At 39.7% G+C, this 14,823-nt stretch overlaps 1 protein-coding gene across 1 annotated transcript; it reads right to left on the reverse strand.

Moving 5' to 3' along the window:
* Positions 1-973: 973 nt before the first annotated feature.
* Positions 974-1,669, reverse strand: LOC149822316 (uncharacterized). The gene has a single exon (XM_089980256.1). The coding sequence runs from the start codon at positions 1,667-1,669 to the stop codon at positions 974-976; it is 696 nt and encodes a 231-aa protein (XP_089836382.1).
* Between the last annotated feature and the right edge of the window lie 13,154 nt (positions 1,670-14,823).

The following is a 14,823-nucleotide window of genomic DNA, read 5'->3' on the forward strand; positions in this document are numbered from 1 at the left end:
GGCCCGTAACCCGACCCCCAAACTATATGGATCCACCAGTTGGATCCGAATGGATCCAACTGTGGATCCTCGGATAAATAATAATAAAAATTTAAATTTTATTTATTTCTTATTACTATTATTATTATTATTATTAGTTTTTATTTAAAATTTACCCTATCCATACCAATTGACCCCCCATCAATATGGATCCGCAAGTCGGATCCATGTGGGTCCAAATGTGGATCCTCGAGTTTGCTATATATATATATACATATGTGTTCATGTATATTTCTCTTTTATTACTAATATTAATATCATTTTAGTATAACGCAAATATTTAGGCATAAATACCCCTTTATGGGTCCCGGATCCGCGACTTGGATCTCGGGCCCAAATCACATTGTTATGAAATATTTATCATAATATATTTAAGTAAAAGCCTAAAAATTAAGCTTATTACATCCCTACCCCCTTAAAAGAATTTCGTCCGCGAAATTAGAACGACTACAAAAGTGTGAGTAGTACGGAAATCAAGTATATTATAGGCCTAATGGTCGATAACCAAGAGGATACCTTCGATCAAAACAGTCCCATCCTTTTGCGTAGAGGTCTTAACAGCATAAACTCTCCCGTTGGTCTTTCGTTGGCCTTGTTGTTGCTGAGGTCTCTGTGGTTGTTGCTGTTGTAGCTGCTGCTGCTGATGTCCTCCCTGAGCTACTGGCGGGTTTGGACAGTAGGGAGCGATGTGCCCTGGCTGCTGGCACCGGTAGCAAACTCCCTTGAACATCGGACAAAAACCCTGAGGATGACTTTCATTACATCTACGACACATTGATTGGGCTTTCCCCTGTTGCTGCCTCTGCTGAGGTTGTCCCTGATGCGCACCCTACTGACGTCCCTCCTGGTTTCGCTGCCTCTTGCCAACCTGAGTCTTTTCGCCTATCGGCGGGTCCTTCCTCTTTCCGCCCGAAGCATTCCCTCCATTCGTACCTCACTTTTGTAATACATTCCTAGACCTCTCCCAGTCCTTGGTCAGAACAGTGGTTGACTCGATCGCATCGGCCAAGGTAGGAGGCCGACTTGACAGTACGCGAGCTCGTAATCCATCCTTTAGTCCGTGCACGAACTTCGACGCTCTTGCCTTCTCATTTCTAAAGAGGTTCGGACAGTACCTCTCGAGGTTCCGGAACTTGGTAGTGTAATCTACCAGACTCATGGTTCCCTGAGTCAAATAAAGGAACTCCCGTTGCATCTGTTCCTCAGCGTAAGCGGGGAAATGTGTGTCCAGAAACTCTTCCTTGAACGTCTCCCAGGGGATCTCGTCCCAAACGGCAAACTTTACCCTTCGCAGGGTGTCCCACCACTTCTTGGCATCACCCTTCAGACGGTACGCGCCAAAAGATGTCTTTCTGTCTTCAGGAACAGACAAGACGTCGAACACCCGTTCCAACTCCTCAACCCAGTTCTCCGCTGCCTTTGGGTTTGCCTCTCCTGAAAAGGAAGGCGGGTCCAGCTTCAGAAACCTTTCGAAAGAAACTCCACCCGCGTTTGGAACAATATTGACAGGAGGATCACGCGCTGCTGCCTGTGCAGCCTGTGCCGCTTGGGCCGTTTGTGCATCCTGTGCCGCCTGGAGGTTCTGGGCCGCTTGCAACGCCTGCGCTGTTTGTGTCGCCTGAGCCGTCATGGTCTCCGTCAAGGTATGAATGACTTCTATCATGAAATCCCTTTGCTCCTGCCAGTTCGTGGGAGCAGCAGTAGAGGACGAAGCACCTCTGCGGGTATAATGCGACATCTACAACATACATCCCTTCTACAATTTAGACTCCTACTGATCCTACCCCCTTAGGGTTGACTACGAACAATAGTTGTTCATGAAATCACACCAAGACTTTTAAATTCACAACAAGGAATATTAAACAATAATTTCAATCAATCACACAAAATTCACATACTTAAAGTAAAAGTATTAAATAGACATACCAGTGAAGAAGACTGCTCTTGAGGACGAGTCACACTTGTCGACGCTTCAGGACAGGGCTCATATACCAAAATTTAGAAATTTAACACAAGAAAAATGATAAAAGTGTAAGTCTTTGTGGTTGTTCTGATACCAAACCTGTAACGACTCCAACTCATACCTTTGAAAAATGCGAAATATTTTTTTTCCTAAGAGTTGCTGAAAACTTCCCAGAGACCTGGGGTCCCTATAGTTCCAATTTCAGCTGGATAACCACACACCACAAACTAACTTACATTTATCATTCTTAACCAATCAACTGAACTCTCTTATTAATGAATTAATAAGAGTCATATTCAATGTCAAAAGTGAAATAACAGCTTGCAGAAAATAACAGTAGAGCCACTCTGTCCGTAAGTGAAGCAATCTAAAGCAAATGTCACCCTCATGTCTCCTTAGAGCGAGTCAATTTCACTGATCACCTGTATCTGGGAAAAACCAATAAAATGAGAGGGTCAGAAATCCGAAGAATTCTGCGTACAGGTTTCCCTAATGAATCAAATAAGAAAAAGAGCATAAATAAGATCCATGTAATATTTTAGAAGGATACAATTATAACCAAATTATAAGGCAATTAACCAGTTATGCAACAATAAAATAAACATTAAGCATGAGGGAACACTAAGTAAGTAACAATGGTTATAATTTAATCAATAAAGGAAATTAAATACAACAGAGATCAACATCCTCCAATGATCAACATATAATAACCAAGTGAACAGGTAAACATGCATGAACTAATGAATAGCAAGAATATGTATGATTTATGTGCGATGCATGAACCATTTATTATTTTTCATTTAAGCTTTCCTCTTTCCATATGCATGTCTTATTAAATGCACACAATCCTTAAGTTTCTCTTTTTAATTTATCATTGCCCGTGGATACACCAAACGGGTACAATCCTCGAGGTCAAGTAGGGTTCTCGGGGTAACTTCACACACAATTTGTATTTTATTACCGGGTTCCAAACTTAGCCCTCGACAGATATCAGGAAACAACACCATCCATTGGAACCTTGGAAAACAACATCCAAAGTCGGGGACACCAGGGAAAACAGCATCCACTGGCACCACTTTATTGGTATACCAAAACAAACTCACAGCTGTGACTAACACACCACTCCCGGGTAAAGTGGCGGATTCTCCCTAAAATCGTGGTCAGGATAAGAACCTCAATATCGGCTTCAGGGGCAACAAAACGCACACGGAGTTTTTGTATCCTCACGGTTTCCCCTAAACCGCAATATCCAAGATTACCACGCTAAAGCAGAGACATCAAGGAGAAAGTGAATTACACTGTTCTTTACTTTCTTTTATCTGGTTATTAATTCACTTTTTTTACATTTGCAAATTTACATGCAGAATTAATAACATAAGCTTGCATATCAGCATGCTAAGCTTTTCACGGGACCACAGCCCGTGACAACATAGAACAGTGTGGTAAAACAACAATCGCACATTTGATTATTTATCAAGTTTAAGCACATAAGGAAACATCACCCTGAATAAGCATAACATAACCAATAGGCATGTGGAACATACATAACACCAATAGAGGTATACATAGTCAAAACATGAGACTTTCCATTCGTAACATGTATTGAAAGACAACTTACCTGCCCACAACTAGGGTCTGGAAATTTAGAACACACACACTATGAGTCAAATTATGGATTTAAAATAACATCAAGTTTATATAAGATTTTTCTTGAAATTGACTAATCAAGCTTTGTCGACTTAATTGACTTGGGTTCAAACTCGCTCCAACCGAAACCCAACAGGCACCCACCTGTCAGACAAGACTTTCTTTGAATCTGTAAACCCTTGTTTCACAACTTTATATTTCATACTAAAAACAAAACTTTTTTTTTTCCTTTGCAAAACTTACATCCAGTTACAGGCGACTGGCCCATCTTCATAAGAATCTAAGGAGTTATAAGATATGCCCTGGAGACCAAAAGGAGAGTCCAAAATAATGTGCCTAGAACTACAGAAAGTATTTCTCAATCATGCATTTAAGTGTATTGAGGAGACCCAAACACAGCCATGACATCCATTCACTATATGAACAAGACCTTAGTAGCTAAAGAGAGTAATTTATATAAGGACGATTCAAAAATTATGAAAGATATTAATATATGTTGATAATCCCATCCAAATTTTGCACTGAGCACAGAAATTTTCCATCAAATATGAACAGCCAGTTTAAGCATCTTGAGAGTTAAAGGCTACTAAAAATAGCATAAGGTATATATACTATTATGAAGCATGCCATCTGATTAAATGGTTTTCAATAATACTCGAGCAATATTTGCATAACACACTTGAAATCTCAAAAAGAATCATTGCGTGTGAGGTTCCCTTGTCATCATAGCCACAAATTTAGTTATTGGGATTTTCAGTAAAAGAAAATCTGGTGAACAATTAAAATCTATCGTTTCCATAAAATCTTGAAAACAGAAATATCGCATATCTAGTTGCACAGTAGATTAACTAAACAGAGACATAGGGAAAACGTCAGACTGAAATTTTATAATACATCATCAAACATGTACTTGCATGACTACAAAATCATGGTTCAAAAGCTTATGTAAACCACAATCGCACTACCTATCAACATGTTTTTTTTTGTTTTTTTTTTTCATGGCCCAAAACTGATTTCAGTAGCCCCCTTATATAAAACCGACCCTAGAGAACTCAAACCCACCCCACACAGGTACCAATAAAATCCCTTAGCATCAAATCTCACAAATCTGTCGATTTGGGTTTTCCGGCGCCTCAAAACCCCCAAATCTGCCGATTTGGAAAACAAATTTGCACCCTCTTTCCCACTCGAAATCAAGAGGAAAACCCATACCTTTTTAAGTTTTTCCGACAATTTTTCCGGCGATCGGAGGCTGGGAATGCAAAGCAGGGCCGGCTGGTGATGCTCCTCTCACTGTCGTGACGAAGGAAGCTCGCTGGAGGTCGGCGATGGTGGATGTGGGCTGCCGCAGCTCGCCGGCGACCTCCTCTCACCCAACTCGACAGAAAGAGAGATAGAGGGATAGAGCGATCGAGGGAGAGAGATGGGAGACTGAGTGGAGAGAGAGAGACACGAGGGAGACGAAGGAAGAGGGTGAGACCCCCTCTTCCACTTCCCTTTTATCGCCGAACCCCCCCCCCCCCCTCCCCCCTCTTGCCCCTTTCTTGTGTTGCTGAAGACCTAACGGGCAACCCTTATCGGGTTGCCCCTTTCTTTAAAAGGGGTTACACAGGGGCGCGGCTCGGGTCCGGACCCGAGGCCCGTAACCCGACCCCCAAACTATATGGATCCACCAGTGTTAAAATATATATGTAATATATATTTATATATATATATATATAAATATATTTTGCCCGATAAGTGGTAATTCTGTAACTCGCCCAATAGGGGCATTTTAGTCTTTTTCCTTTTCTACTTTTTTCCTTTTCTATTTTTTCTATTTCTTTTTTGTCTTTTTTATTTTTCTTTTTGTGCATTTAATGCACAGCCATTGGGGGCCCCAACAAAGAGTCGTTGGGCCCCCAACGGTCACAATTGTGACCGTTGGGAGCCCAACGACTTCTTGTTGGGACTCCCAATGGTCCCTCTCTCTTGTTTTTCTCTAACTCTCCCTCACTCCTCTCTTGCCTATAAATAAGTGGGGTCTCCCCCTTTGTAAAGTGTGTCTTCTACAAGCCCTTTAGTGCATTTATAAGATTTTATGCTTTCTAGCCATTTTTGGCTTTTGTGTATGTCCTCTTTTGGACTTGTTCTTTGATTTCTATGTGTGAATGTCCATTGTAGGACATACATTTCTTTTCCGCATATTTCATTACATGGTATCAGAGCCTTGGTTGTGCTCTTGTTTCATGTAGCTAGTTGTCTAGTTTTCTCTCTCTTTTTGTTTGTCCTCCATTCTTGATTATATAATGGAAGGAGAACAAAAGATTGATCTCTCCTTCAAGCTTAACGGTACGAACTACATGATGTGGGCCGCCGCCATGGAAAACAACCTCAAAGGTAAAAAGCTTTGGGGATATGTGATGGGCACCATTAAGGAACCTCAACTTCAACTTACAAAAATAGATGGTGATCAAGAAAAGGCTCTAGAAGGAAGTGCTCGCATGAAGGCTATTGAAGATCACCAATCCAAGGTAGAAGATTGGGAAAGTAAGCATGCAAAAATTCGTGCATGGTTCATGAACAACGTGGAGCTAAAGATTTGCGCCAACATTGCCAAATTCCGCTTAGCAAATGAAGCATGGTTCTTTATGAAAGGTATGTATACCCAAAAAGACCTTGCTCGTCAATTCTTTATCCAAGAAAAAATTCGTACCATTAAGCAAGGTGAAATGAGTGTAAGAGATTACTATAGCACTCTTGGTCCTTTATGGGATGAGCTATCCCTTCTTGAACCCAAATGGGTATCAAGTGAAGACGTTGAAATGAGAAGAGAACAAATGGAGAAAGAACACTTTTTCCAATTTTTACATGGGTTTAGGCCTGAATATGAACAAGTAAGGTTCTCCCTTCTCCATAGATCAAAACCGCTTCCATTAGAAGATGTCATAGCCGAAATATGCCAAGAAGAAACTCGTCTTGGCATGATTAAGGGAGGAGATGAAGTTCTTGCCGTGTCTAGACCCGACAATCATATGAAAGCATATAAGCCTCCACACTTTGGGAGGCAAAATAACTATAATGGCAATTATAGGAAAGCTATTTGCCATCATTGTCAAAAACCGGGCCATATAAAACCTAATTGTCCAAAGATAAATGAGCCTCCAAAAGGTAAAGTTGCTACTATTGAAGAAATTCCCCAAAAGAAGGAGGAGCCAATGAAAGGGAAAGAGTCCTTCTCCCTTGCTCAACTATCCGAAGCACTTCAAATTCTACTCAAATCGCCGTCAACTTCGGGAGCCGCCATTGCCTCTTCTTCTTCTCCAGGTACGCCTTCTTGGATTCTTGACTCTGGAGCATCTTTTCATATGACCCCTATTGAAAATGGACTATCCAATGTATATAGCAACTCCAAAAATTCTTTTGTCTCCACCGCCGATGGTACCTCTTTACAAGTTAAAAGCTTTGGAACCTTAGATTTTTCAAAAGATTTTTTTGTGCCAAATGTAAGAGTAGTACCTCAACTTAATTTAAATCTCTTATTGTCTCTCAAATATGTGATCATGGATGTGAAATCTCCTTCTCAACCAAGGATTGCTTTATACAGGATCTCCAGTCCGGGAAGCGGATTGGGCAAGACCATAGGAGGGGAGGTCTCTACTACATGACCAATTTGAAACTTCCCACCAACTCCTTTTGTAATCATGTCCAAGATAAAAATATAGAAACTTGGCATCAAAGACTTGGACATCCAAGCTTCTCAAAAATGTACTCCTTTCCTTTTGGAAAGAAATTTTGTAATGAGAAACATTTTGTTTGCAAGAGTTGTATTTTTGGAAAAATGAAATCCACCCCCTTTCCAAAAAGAACATTTGTGTCAAAAAGACCCTTTGAATTAATTCATTCGGATGTTTGGGGTCCTTCTCCGGTCATATCAAAAGGAGGATACTCATATTATGTTACTTTCATTGATGATTTCACTCGATATGTGTGGATCTATTTTCTCAATTTAAAATCCAAAGTTTTTAACTTTTTTAAAAAATTTCATATGATTGTCAAAAATCAATTTTCAACTAATATCTCCATTCTTCGATCCGATTCTGGTGGAGAATATCTATCAAATGAATTTCAAGAATATTTGGAAACCAATGGAATTTGTCATCAAAGGTCATGTCCTAGGACTCCCCAACAAAACGGTCTAGCCGAAAGAAAGCATAGACACATTTTGGAAACCACTAGGACTCTTCTCATTTCCAAAGAAATTCCAAAATGCTATTGGCCGAAGCCGCCTTAACCTCCACTTATTTGATAAATAGAATGATATCCTCATCCCTTCAAAATATATCTTCATATGAAAAACTTTTTGAAAGAACACCCGATTTTAATAGATTAAGAATTTTTGGGTGTAAGTGTTTTGTCCTTACACATAAAAGAGATAAATTATCTCCCAAAGCTATCGAATGTGTGTTCTTAGGATACAGAGAAAATAAAAAAGGTTTTAGGTGCTTCGATCCCAAAAGCAACAAACTATATGTATCCAAAGATGTTACTTTTTTAGAAAATGAGAACGGTTTTGAGAAAAATAAAAATATTGATGAAAGCGAATATGCTTTCTTATTTGATCTTCTCTCTCAAGAAGATGTGACTCCTCACGTAGAGGATGTTCTTAATGATTTAGAGGATACTCCTCTTAGTAATGATGAAAATGGAAGTAATGATAGGTCAATTCAAACCTATACTAGGCGTGGTCAAGAAATTCTCATAAGTGCTTTAGAAAAATATTCTCAAAGTTTCAACATAGAAGAAACCTCTTTAAGGAGATCTAGTCGAATCTCCAATCCTCCTAATAGGTTTGTTTCCTATGAATCCCTAACACCTAAGTATAGGGCATGTCTAATTGCATTACACTCTTATCATGAACCATCACACTATAATGAAGCCAAAAACACTCCTCAATGGGTTGAAGCCATGAAACTAGAACTTAGTGCCCTTGAAAAGGCTAAAACTTGGGAAATAACTTCATTACCCACTGGAAAGAAGTCTATCGGATGTAGATGGGTCTTCAAAATTAAAACTAAAAGTGATGGGTCATTAGAACGGTATAAAGCTAGGTTGGTAGCTAAAGGATATGCTCAAGAGTATGGAATAGACTATGAGGAAACCTTTGCTCCCGTAGCTAGAATGACTAGTGTTAGGACTCTTATTGCGGTTGCATCCATTAAAAAATGGCCTATCTATCAATTGGATGTTAAGAACACATTTCTTAATGGCGAACTAAGTGAAGAGGTCTATATGGATCCTCCACCAGGAGTATCTATTGGTGAAAACAAAGTTCTTAAACTAAAAAAGGCACTATATGGGTTAAAACAAGCTCCAAAAGCTTGGCATGACAGATTTAGCAATGTAATGACTAGCTTAAATTTCCGTTCATGTTATACTGACACTACGTTATTTGTGAAAAGTGCAGGGTCCTCTGTAGTTATTTTACTACTATATGTTGATGATATGATCATCACTGGAAATGATGAGCAAGGAATCCATGATATTAAGAAATTTTTAAAAGAAAATTTTGACATGTCTGACCTTGGTTTCTTAAGATATTTTCTAGGTATTGAAGTTGCATATTCACCCCGAGGGTATATTCTCTCTCAGATGAAACTTGTTGCTGACATTTGTGCCAAGTCTGAAATTTCGGATGATAAAAAGACAGAAACCCCTGAGGTTATCAATGCAAAGCTAAGGCTGGAAGATGGGACACTTCTCGAGAATCCTACTCCCTACCGTCAACTCGTTGGGTCTCTGACATACTTATCCATCACTCGGCCAGACATAGCTCATGCAGTTCATTCCGTCAGTCAATTTCAACATGCACCTACAACTGTGCACATGAGTGCAGTCTTAAGGATTGTCAGATATATTAAAAACACCATAACTAAGGGAGTTCTTCTTTCCTCTTCATCATCACTTGATTTAATTGCTTATACAGATGCTGATTGGGGAGGAAATCCCAATGATAGAGTCTCAACCACTGGTTTTTGTGTTTTCTTAGGTGACTCTATGATTTCTTAGAGATGCAAGAAGCAGCATAAAGTATCATTGTCCTCAACTGAAGCGGAATATCGTGCAATGGCCACTACAACCATGGAGCTTGTGTGGCTTAGAAGTCTCCTCTGTGATATGGGCATCATCATCTCAATTCCTTCGAAGATGTGTTGCGATAACAAGAGTGCTATCTATATTGCAAGCAACCACACCTTCCATGAGCGTACTAAACATATTGAGATGGATTGCCACTATGTTCGAGATGAATACCTAAAAGGAACCATTACACTGCCCTACGTCACATCCGAGTACCAGTTGGCGGACTTCTTCACCAAAGCTCTTGCTGCTCCTCGTTTCATGTTTCTTCTCAACAAGCTTTTCGTTGTATCCCCGTAAAGCTTGAGGGAGGGTGTTAAAATATATATGTAATATATATATATATATATATATATATATATATATATATATATATATATATATATTCTGCCCGATAAGGGGTAATTCTGTAACTCGCCCAATAGGGGCATTTTAGTCTTTTTCCTTTTCTACTTTTTTCCTTTTTCCTTTTCTATTTTTTCAATTTCTTTTTTGTCTTTTTTATTTTTCTTTTTGTGCATTTAATGCACAACCATTGGGGGCCCCAACAAAGAGTCGTTGGGCCCCCAACGGTCACAATTGTGACCGTTGGGAGCCCAACGACTCCTTGTTGGGACTCCCAATGGTCCCTCTCTCTTGTTTTTCTCTAACTCTTCCTCACTCCTCTCTTGCCTATAAATAAGTGGGGTCTCCCCCTTTGTAAAGTGTGGCTTCTACAAGCCCTTTAGTGCATTTATAAGATTTTATGCTTTCTAGCCATTTTTGGCTTTTGTGTATGTCCTCTTTTGGACTTGTTCTTTGATTTCTATGTGTGAATGTCCATTGTAGGACATACATTTCTTTTCCGCATATTTCATTACAACCAGTTGGATCCGAATGGATCCAACTGTGGATCCTCGGATAAATAATAATAAAAATTTAAATTTTATTTATTTCTTATTACTATTATTATTATTATTATTAGTTTTTATTTAAAATTTACCCTATCCATACCAATTGACCCCCCATCAATATGGATCCGCAAGTCGGATCCATGTGGGTCCAAATGTGGATCTTCGAGTTTGCTATATATATATATATACATATGTGTTCATGTATATTTCTCTTTTATTACTAATATTAATATCATTTTAGTATAACGCAAATATTTAGGCATAAATACCCCTTTATGGGTCCCGGATCCGCGACTTGGATCTCGGGCCCAAATCACATTGTTATGAAATATTTATCATAATATATTTAAGTAAAAGCCTAAAAATTAAGGTTATTACATGGCATGACATTACTTTCCATCTCCAACACAAGGGTCTTGAGAAACATGAAACATGAAAACAAGAGTAGACCTGGATCTAACATTGTCATGTTCAATGCCCATCGCAAAGACATGAGCACAATCATGTCATGTGCCAAGAAAAGCATATTAGACATGAAATAACAATGAAAACATTTGAACACACACTTGCTTGGCACTGCTACAAATTGGTTGACAGATGTATCCGCCTAACTAGCTGGGGGGCTCCTGTAATATGCTAACACTGTATTTAGAAAGAACATCTGCCTTACTCCTTTGATAATGGGAAATATGATGTTGGCTGCACCCTGCACAATAATTCCATTCAAGTAATCAGAATTCAGAAAGCACCTGTTTGGAAAAAATGTGTAATTTTTTTTTTCTGTTTTTGAAGGATGACTTTCATTAAAATGATGACAATATGTCATCCAATCAGTAACAAAAACAATTAAACAGAAATGTGAGCAGGATGAAAAATGTCAAATTATACTTCTCTCCACAATCAACGAGTACTTCCACAGAAAGAGAACTGAGTATAAGAAACTGTCTAGGGAAGACAAAGCTGACAGGATTAGTAAAATTTCAATCCCCAAAAGATTGGCTAGAAACAAGTTATCAGGAATTGCATGACATTTTTTTCTTTGAAACAATGATATAATGCTCTTGATGCATCTTCCACTCAATGCCCTTACATGTTTTTTTATCTCTATGAGGATAGTTGCATGCACTGGTCAATGACGCAGTATGCAATCTTTGATGTGTAGAGACGAAACAACTCTCTACATGTACGGCCAGCTATTTTGCCCAATGTTTTGGTTATGTAATACTGAACAATGTCCAAGAAGTTTGCCCACAGCTTTAGGGTCTCCACTTTGTGTGCTTGATTGATCCCTATGTTTCAAATCATGGTTATCCTTAAAACTAGTATTGCATTTTCCTACCCGATTGGCAATGTTCAAACAAACATTGTCCTCCAAAGTAGTCATATTGTAACTCTTTTTCTTATCCTTCAGTATGCAAGAGCCTTTATAAAGATCCGTTTGAAAGTCAACCCGATCCACATCAACATTGCAGGCACTGATAAAATGCTATGCCCATACCAGATGGTACTGGATCTTCTTCAGAGTGCATCGACCAACCATCCCTCCAACGGTACTCCTACACCCCTAGTTAATTTTGGTTCATGTTGAGAATAGGTGGTTTTAAGTTAAGTCTTTTTATATTATCTTTTTATATTAGAGGCTATTTGAAATTATTTTGTCATAAAGGGCTTAGATGTAATTAGTCTTTTTAGCCTCTCTCTATTTAACATAGAGAGAAGCCCTAATGAAAAGGATGAAGTGTTTTCTTTGTGCAGCCGTCTCTCCCTCTCCCTCTCCCTCTCTCTCTCTCTTCTATCTTTCCCTCTATCTCTCTCTCTCTACCTAGGGTTTGGTGCTTCCTTCAACATGGTATCAGAGCCACGTGCGATCTTGGGTGCCTGAACTCCAATCTCAGTTTCCTTCAAGCAATATCAGCATCTACATAAAACCTCTTGGTGGATATCGCTCCTCTGCTGATCAGCGATCAACGCCCTCTTGGTGAAGATCAGATCTGGCGACAGATTTGTAGTCAGACCTAGTCACGACAATGAAGATCTGACTGGAGGTCATGACTCACTTCTGAAGCCAGATCTGGAAGGTGGATGAAGACCCAATGGTCGAGGGTGCCAGAACTCGTCGTGAACAGGGTGAAGATCTGAAAAAAGGGGGAGAAATCAGATCTTACTCAGATCTGGGTATGTTTGTTGTGATCAAAGAAGGCTTGGGAAAGAAAATCAAGTCTTCGATTTTCTGTCATGGTTGAAGTCGCCAGCTGCTACCCATCAAGTGGAGATCGGGTCTGCTGAAGATTGACGTGGAAGTTGACTGTGGCGGGTGGATCGTGGTTTTCTCCCCCTGATTTTCTGCTGTGATGCCGTGATCCCCTGCCGTGAGTCCTTGTTGTGTTTATTTCTGCCGTGATGTTGTAAGTTCCTGCACTGTATTGTTGCTGAGTTCTTTGAAGGCCTATGTTTCTGCATGCTCAAGTTATCGCTAGTTGTGAATCTGGATGGTAAGTTTATCTCAGATTCTATTTTGTTGTTAGATTTCAGAAGATGAATATTAGCAGCCGTGTTCCTTGCTGTGTCGTGATCTGTTTGGCTGGAAAGTGTGTGTTGTGAAAGCAACATGTTAACTTATTGCAGAATTTTTTTTTAAGCAGCAGGCGTGATTCCCCGCAGTGTGGGAAAATTATTTTGTTTGTGGGAATTGGTTTTTGTCGAGGGATTCTATGTTGAGTTCTGCTACTGGTTGCCTTAGTGGCTGATGCATGATGATAACACACGCTATTCCTTGTGTTACTTGAGGCCTGTCCAGATTTTATCTCTGGTGTGGAAAACTGTGTAGTCACGGAAAACTGATGTGTGATAGTCTGAAAACCAGACACATCTTTATCGTGTTGGATGTGTGATCTTGATTTGCAACCAATAGCCATCCGCGGTTGAGGTGGAAGGTGTTGGTCAAGTTTCTTTAAATTTGTTTTAAGTTTGGATCTGAATAGTAGCAAGTCGCTTTTCTCAGATTTCATTGGTGAAATCAAAACTTGATATAGTCGGGTTCGTAGTTGATTGTGGGTGTGCGCGTGTGGTTGCTCCTTGATTTTGTGAATCTAGCCAATTAGTTTATATTATGGCTCAAGTGGTTAAATCAGATGCAGATTCCTCCAAGGATTATGTAACACTTAGCAGGGCTGAATATGACGAGCTCCTTGCTTTACGATCATCCACTTCAAAGTCTTCTGTTGCGGAGGTTGTGTGCTCGGCAGGTGATGGCCTATCTGGTCAAGGTGATAGGTGGATCATTGATTATGGAGCCTCTGGTCACTTGTGCGGAAATTCGAGTAATTTTTTGGGTTTAAAACCTATGACTGGTAAAAAAGGGGTACTTCTTGCTGATGGTAGCTCTTCCCCAATTGTAGGGCAGGGAAGCATGTCTATTACTCCTACTCTTCAATTGTCGCATGTTCTTCATGCTCCTTCGTTTCCACAGAATTTACTATCCGTCAGTCGAATGACAAAAGATTTGAATTGTATAGTGATTTTTGATCCTATGGGGTGCACCTTTCAGGACTTGCTGACGGGGAAAAAGATTGGTGGCGGCTATGAGGAAGGTGGTCTGTATTACCTACTCCAACCAGAAGTTTCAGCCTATTCAGCTGGTACATCATCCTCAAGTCCTCTATTGTGGCATCATCGTTTGGGTCACCTTCCAGTGACAAAACTTCATTGTGTCATTCCTCATATACCTCCCTCAGTTTCTTTTCAGTGTGAAACATGTCAATTGGGAAAACATTGTCGAAGCTCTTTCCCTTCTAGTCAGAGTCCGTCAAGTCAAGGATTGTTTGATCTTCTTCATGTCGATGTGTGGGGTCCGAGTAGGATTCCGAATAGGTCTCAGTGTCGTTATTATCTAGCTATTGTTGATGACTTCTCAAGGTTATCGTGGGTGTTCCTGTTAAAAGATCGGTCTCAAGGTCCTGTCATTCTTAAATCTTTAATTGCCGAGATAAAAACTCAATTTGATGTATGTGTTAAAATTGTTCGCACTGATAATGCTCTTGAGTTCAAATCCAAAGACTTACTTCAATTCTATTCTGGTAATGGGATTCAACCTCAATTTACACTCCCCCTTCAACAGTTCACATGATCTACTCAATCATTTCTCTTGTCAGCATCCAATCATAT

Source organism: Nuphar pumila, chromosome 11 (assembly GCF_984573655.1).
Source record: "Nuphar pumila chromosome 11, dmNupPumi1.hap1.1, whole genome shotgun sequence".
In the NCBI taxonomy this organism is placed as follows: domain Eukaryota; kingdom Viridiplantae; phylum Streptophyta; class Magnoliopsida; order Nymphaeales; family Nymphaeaceae; genus Nuphar; species Nuphar pumila.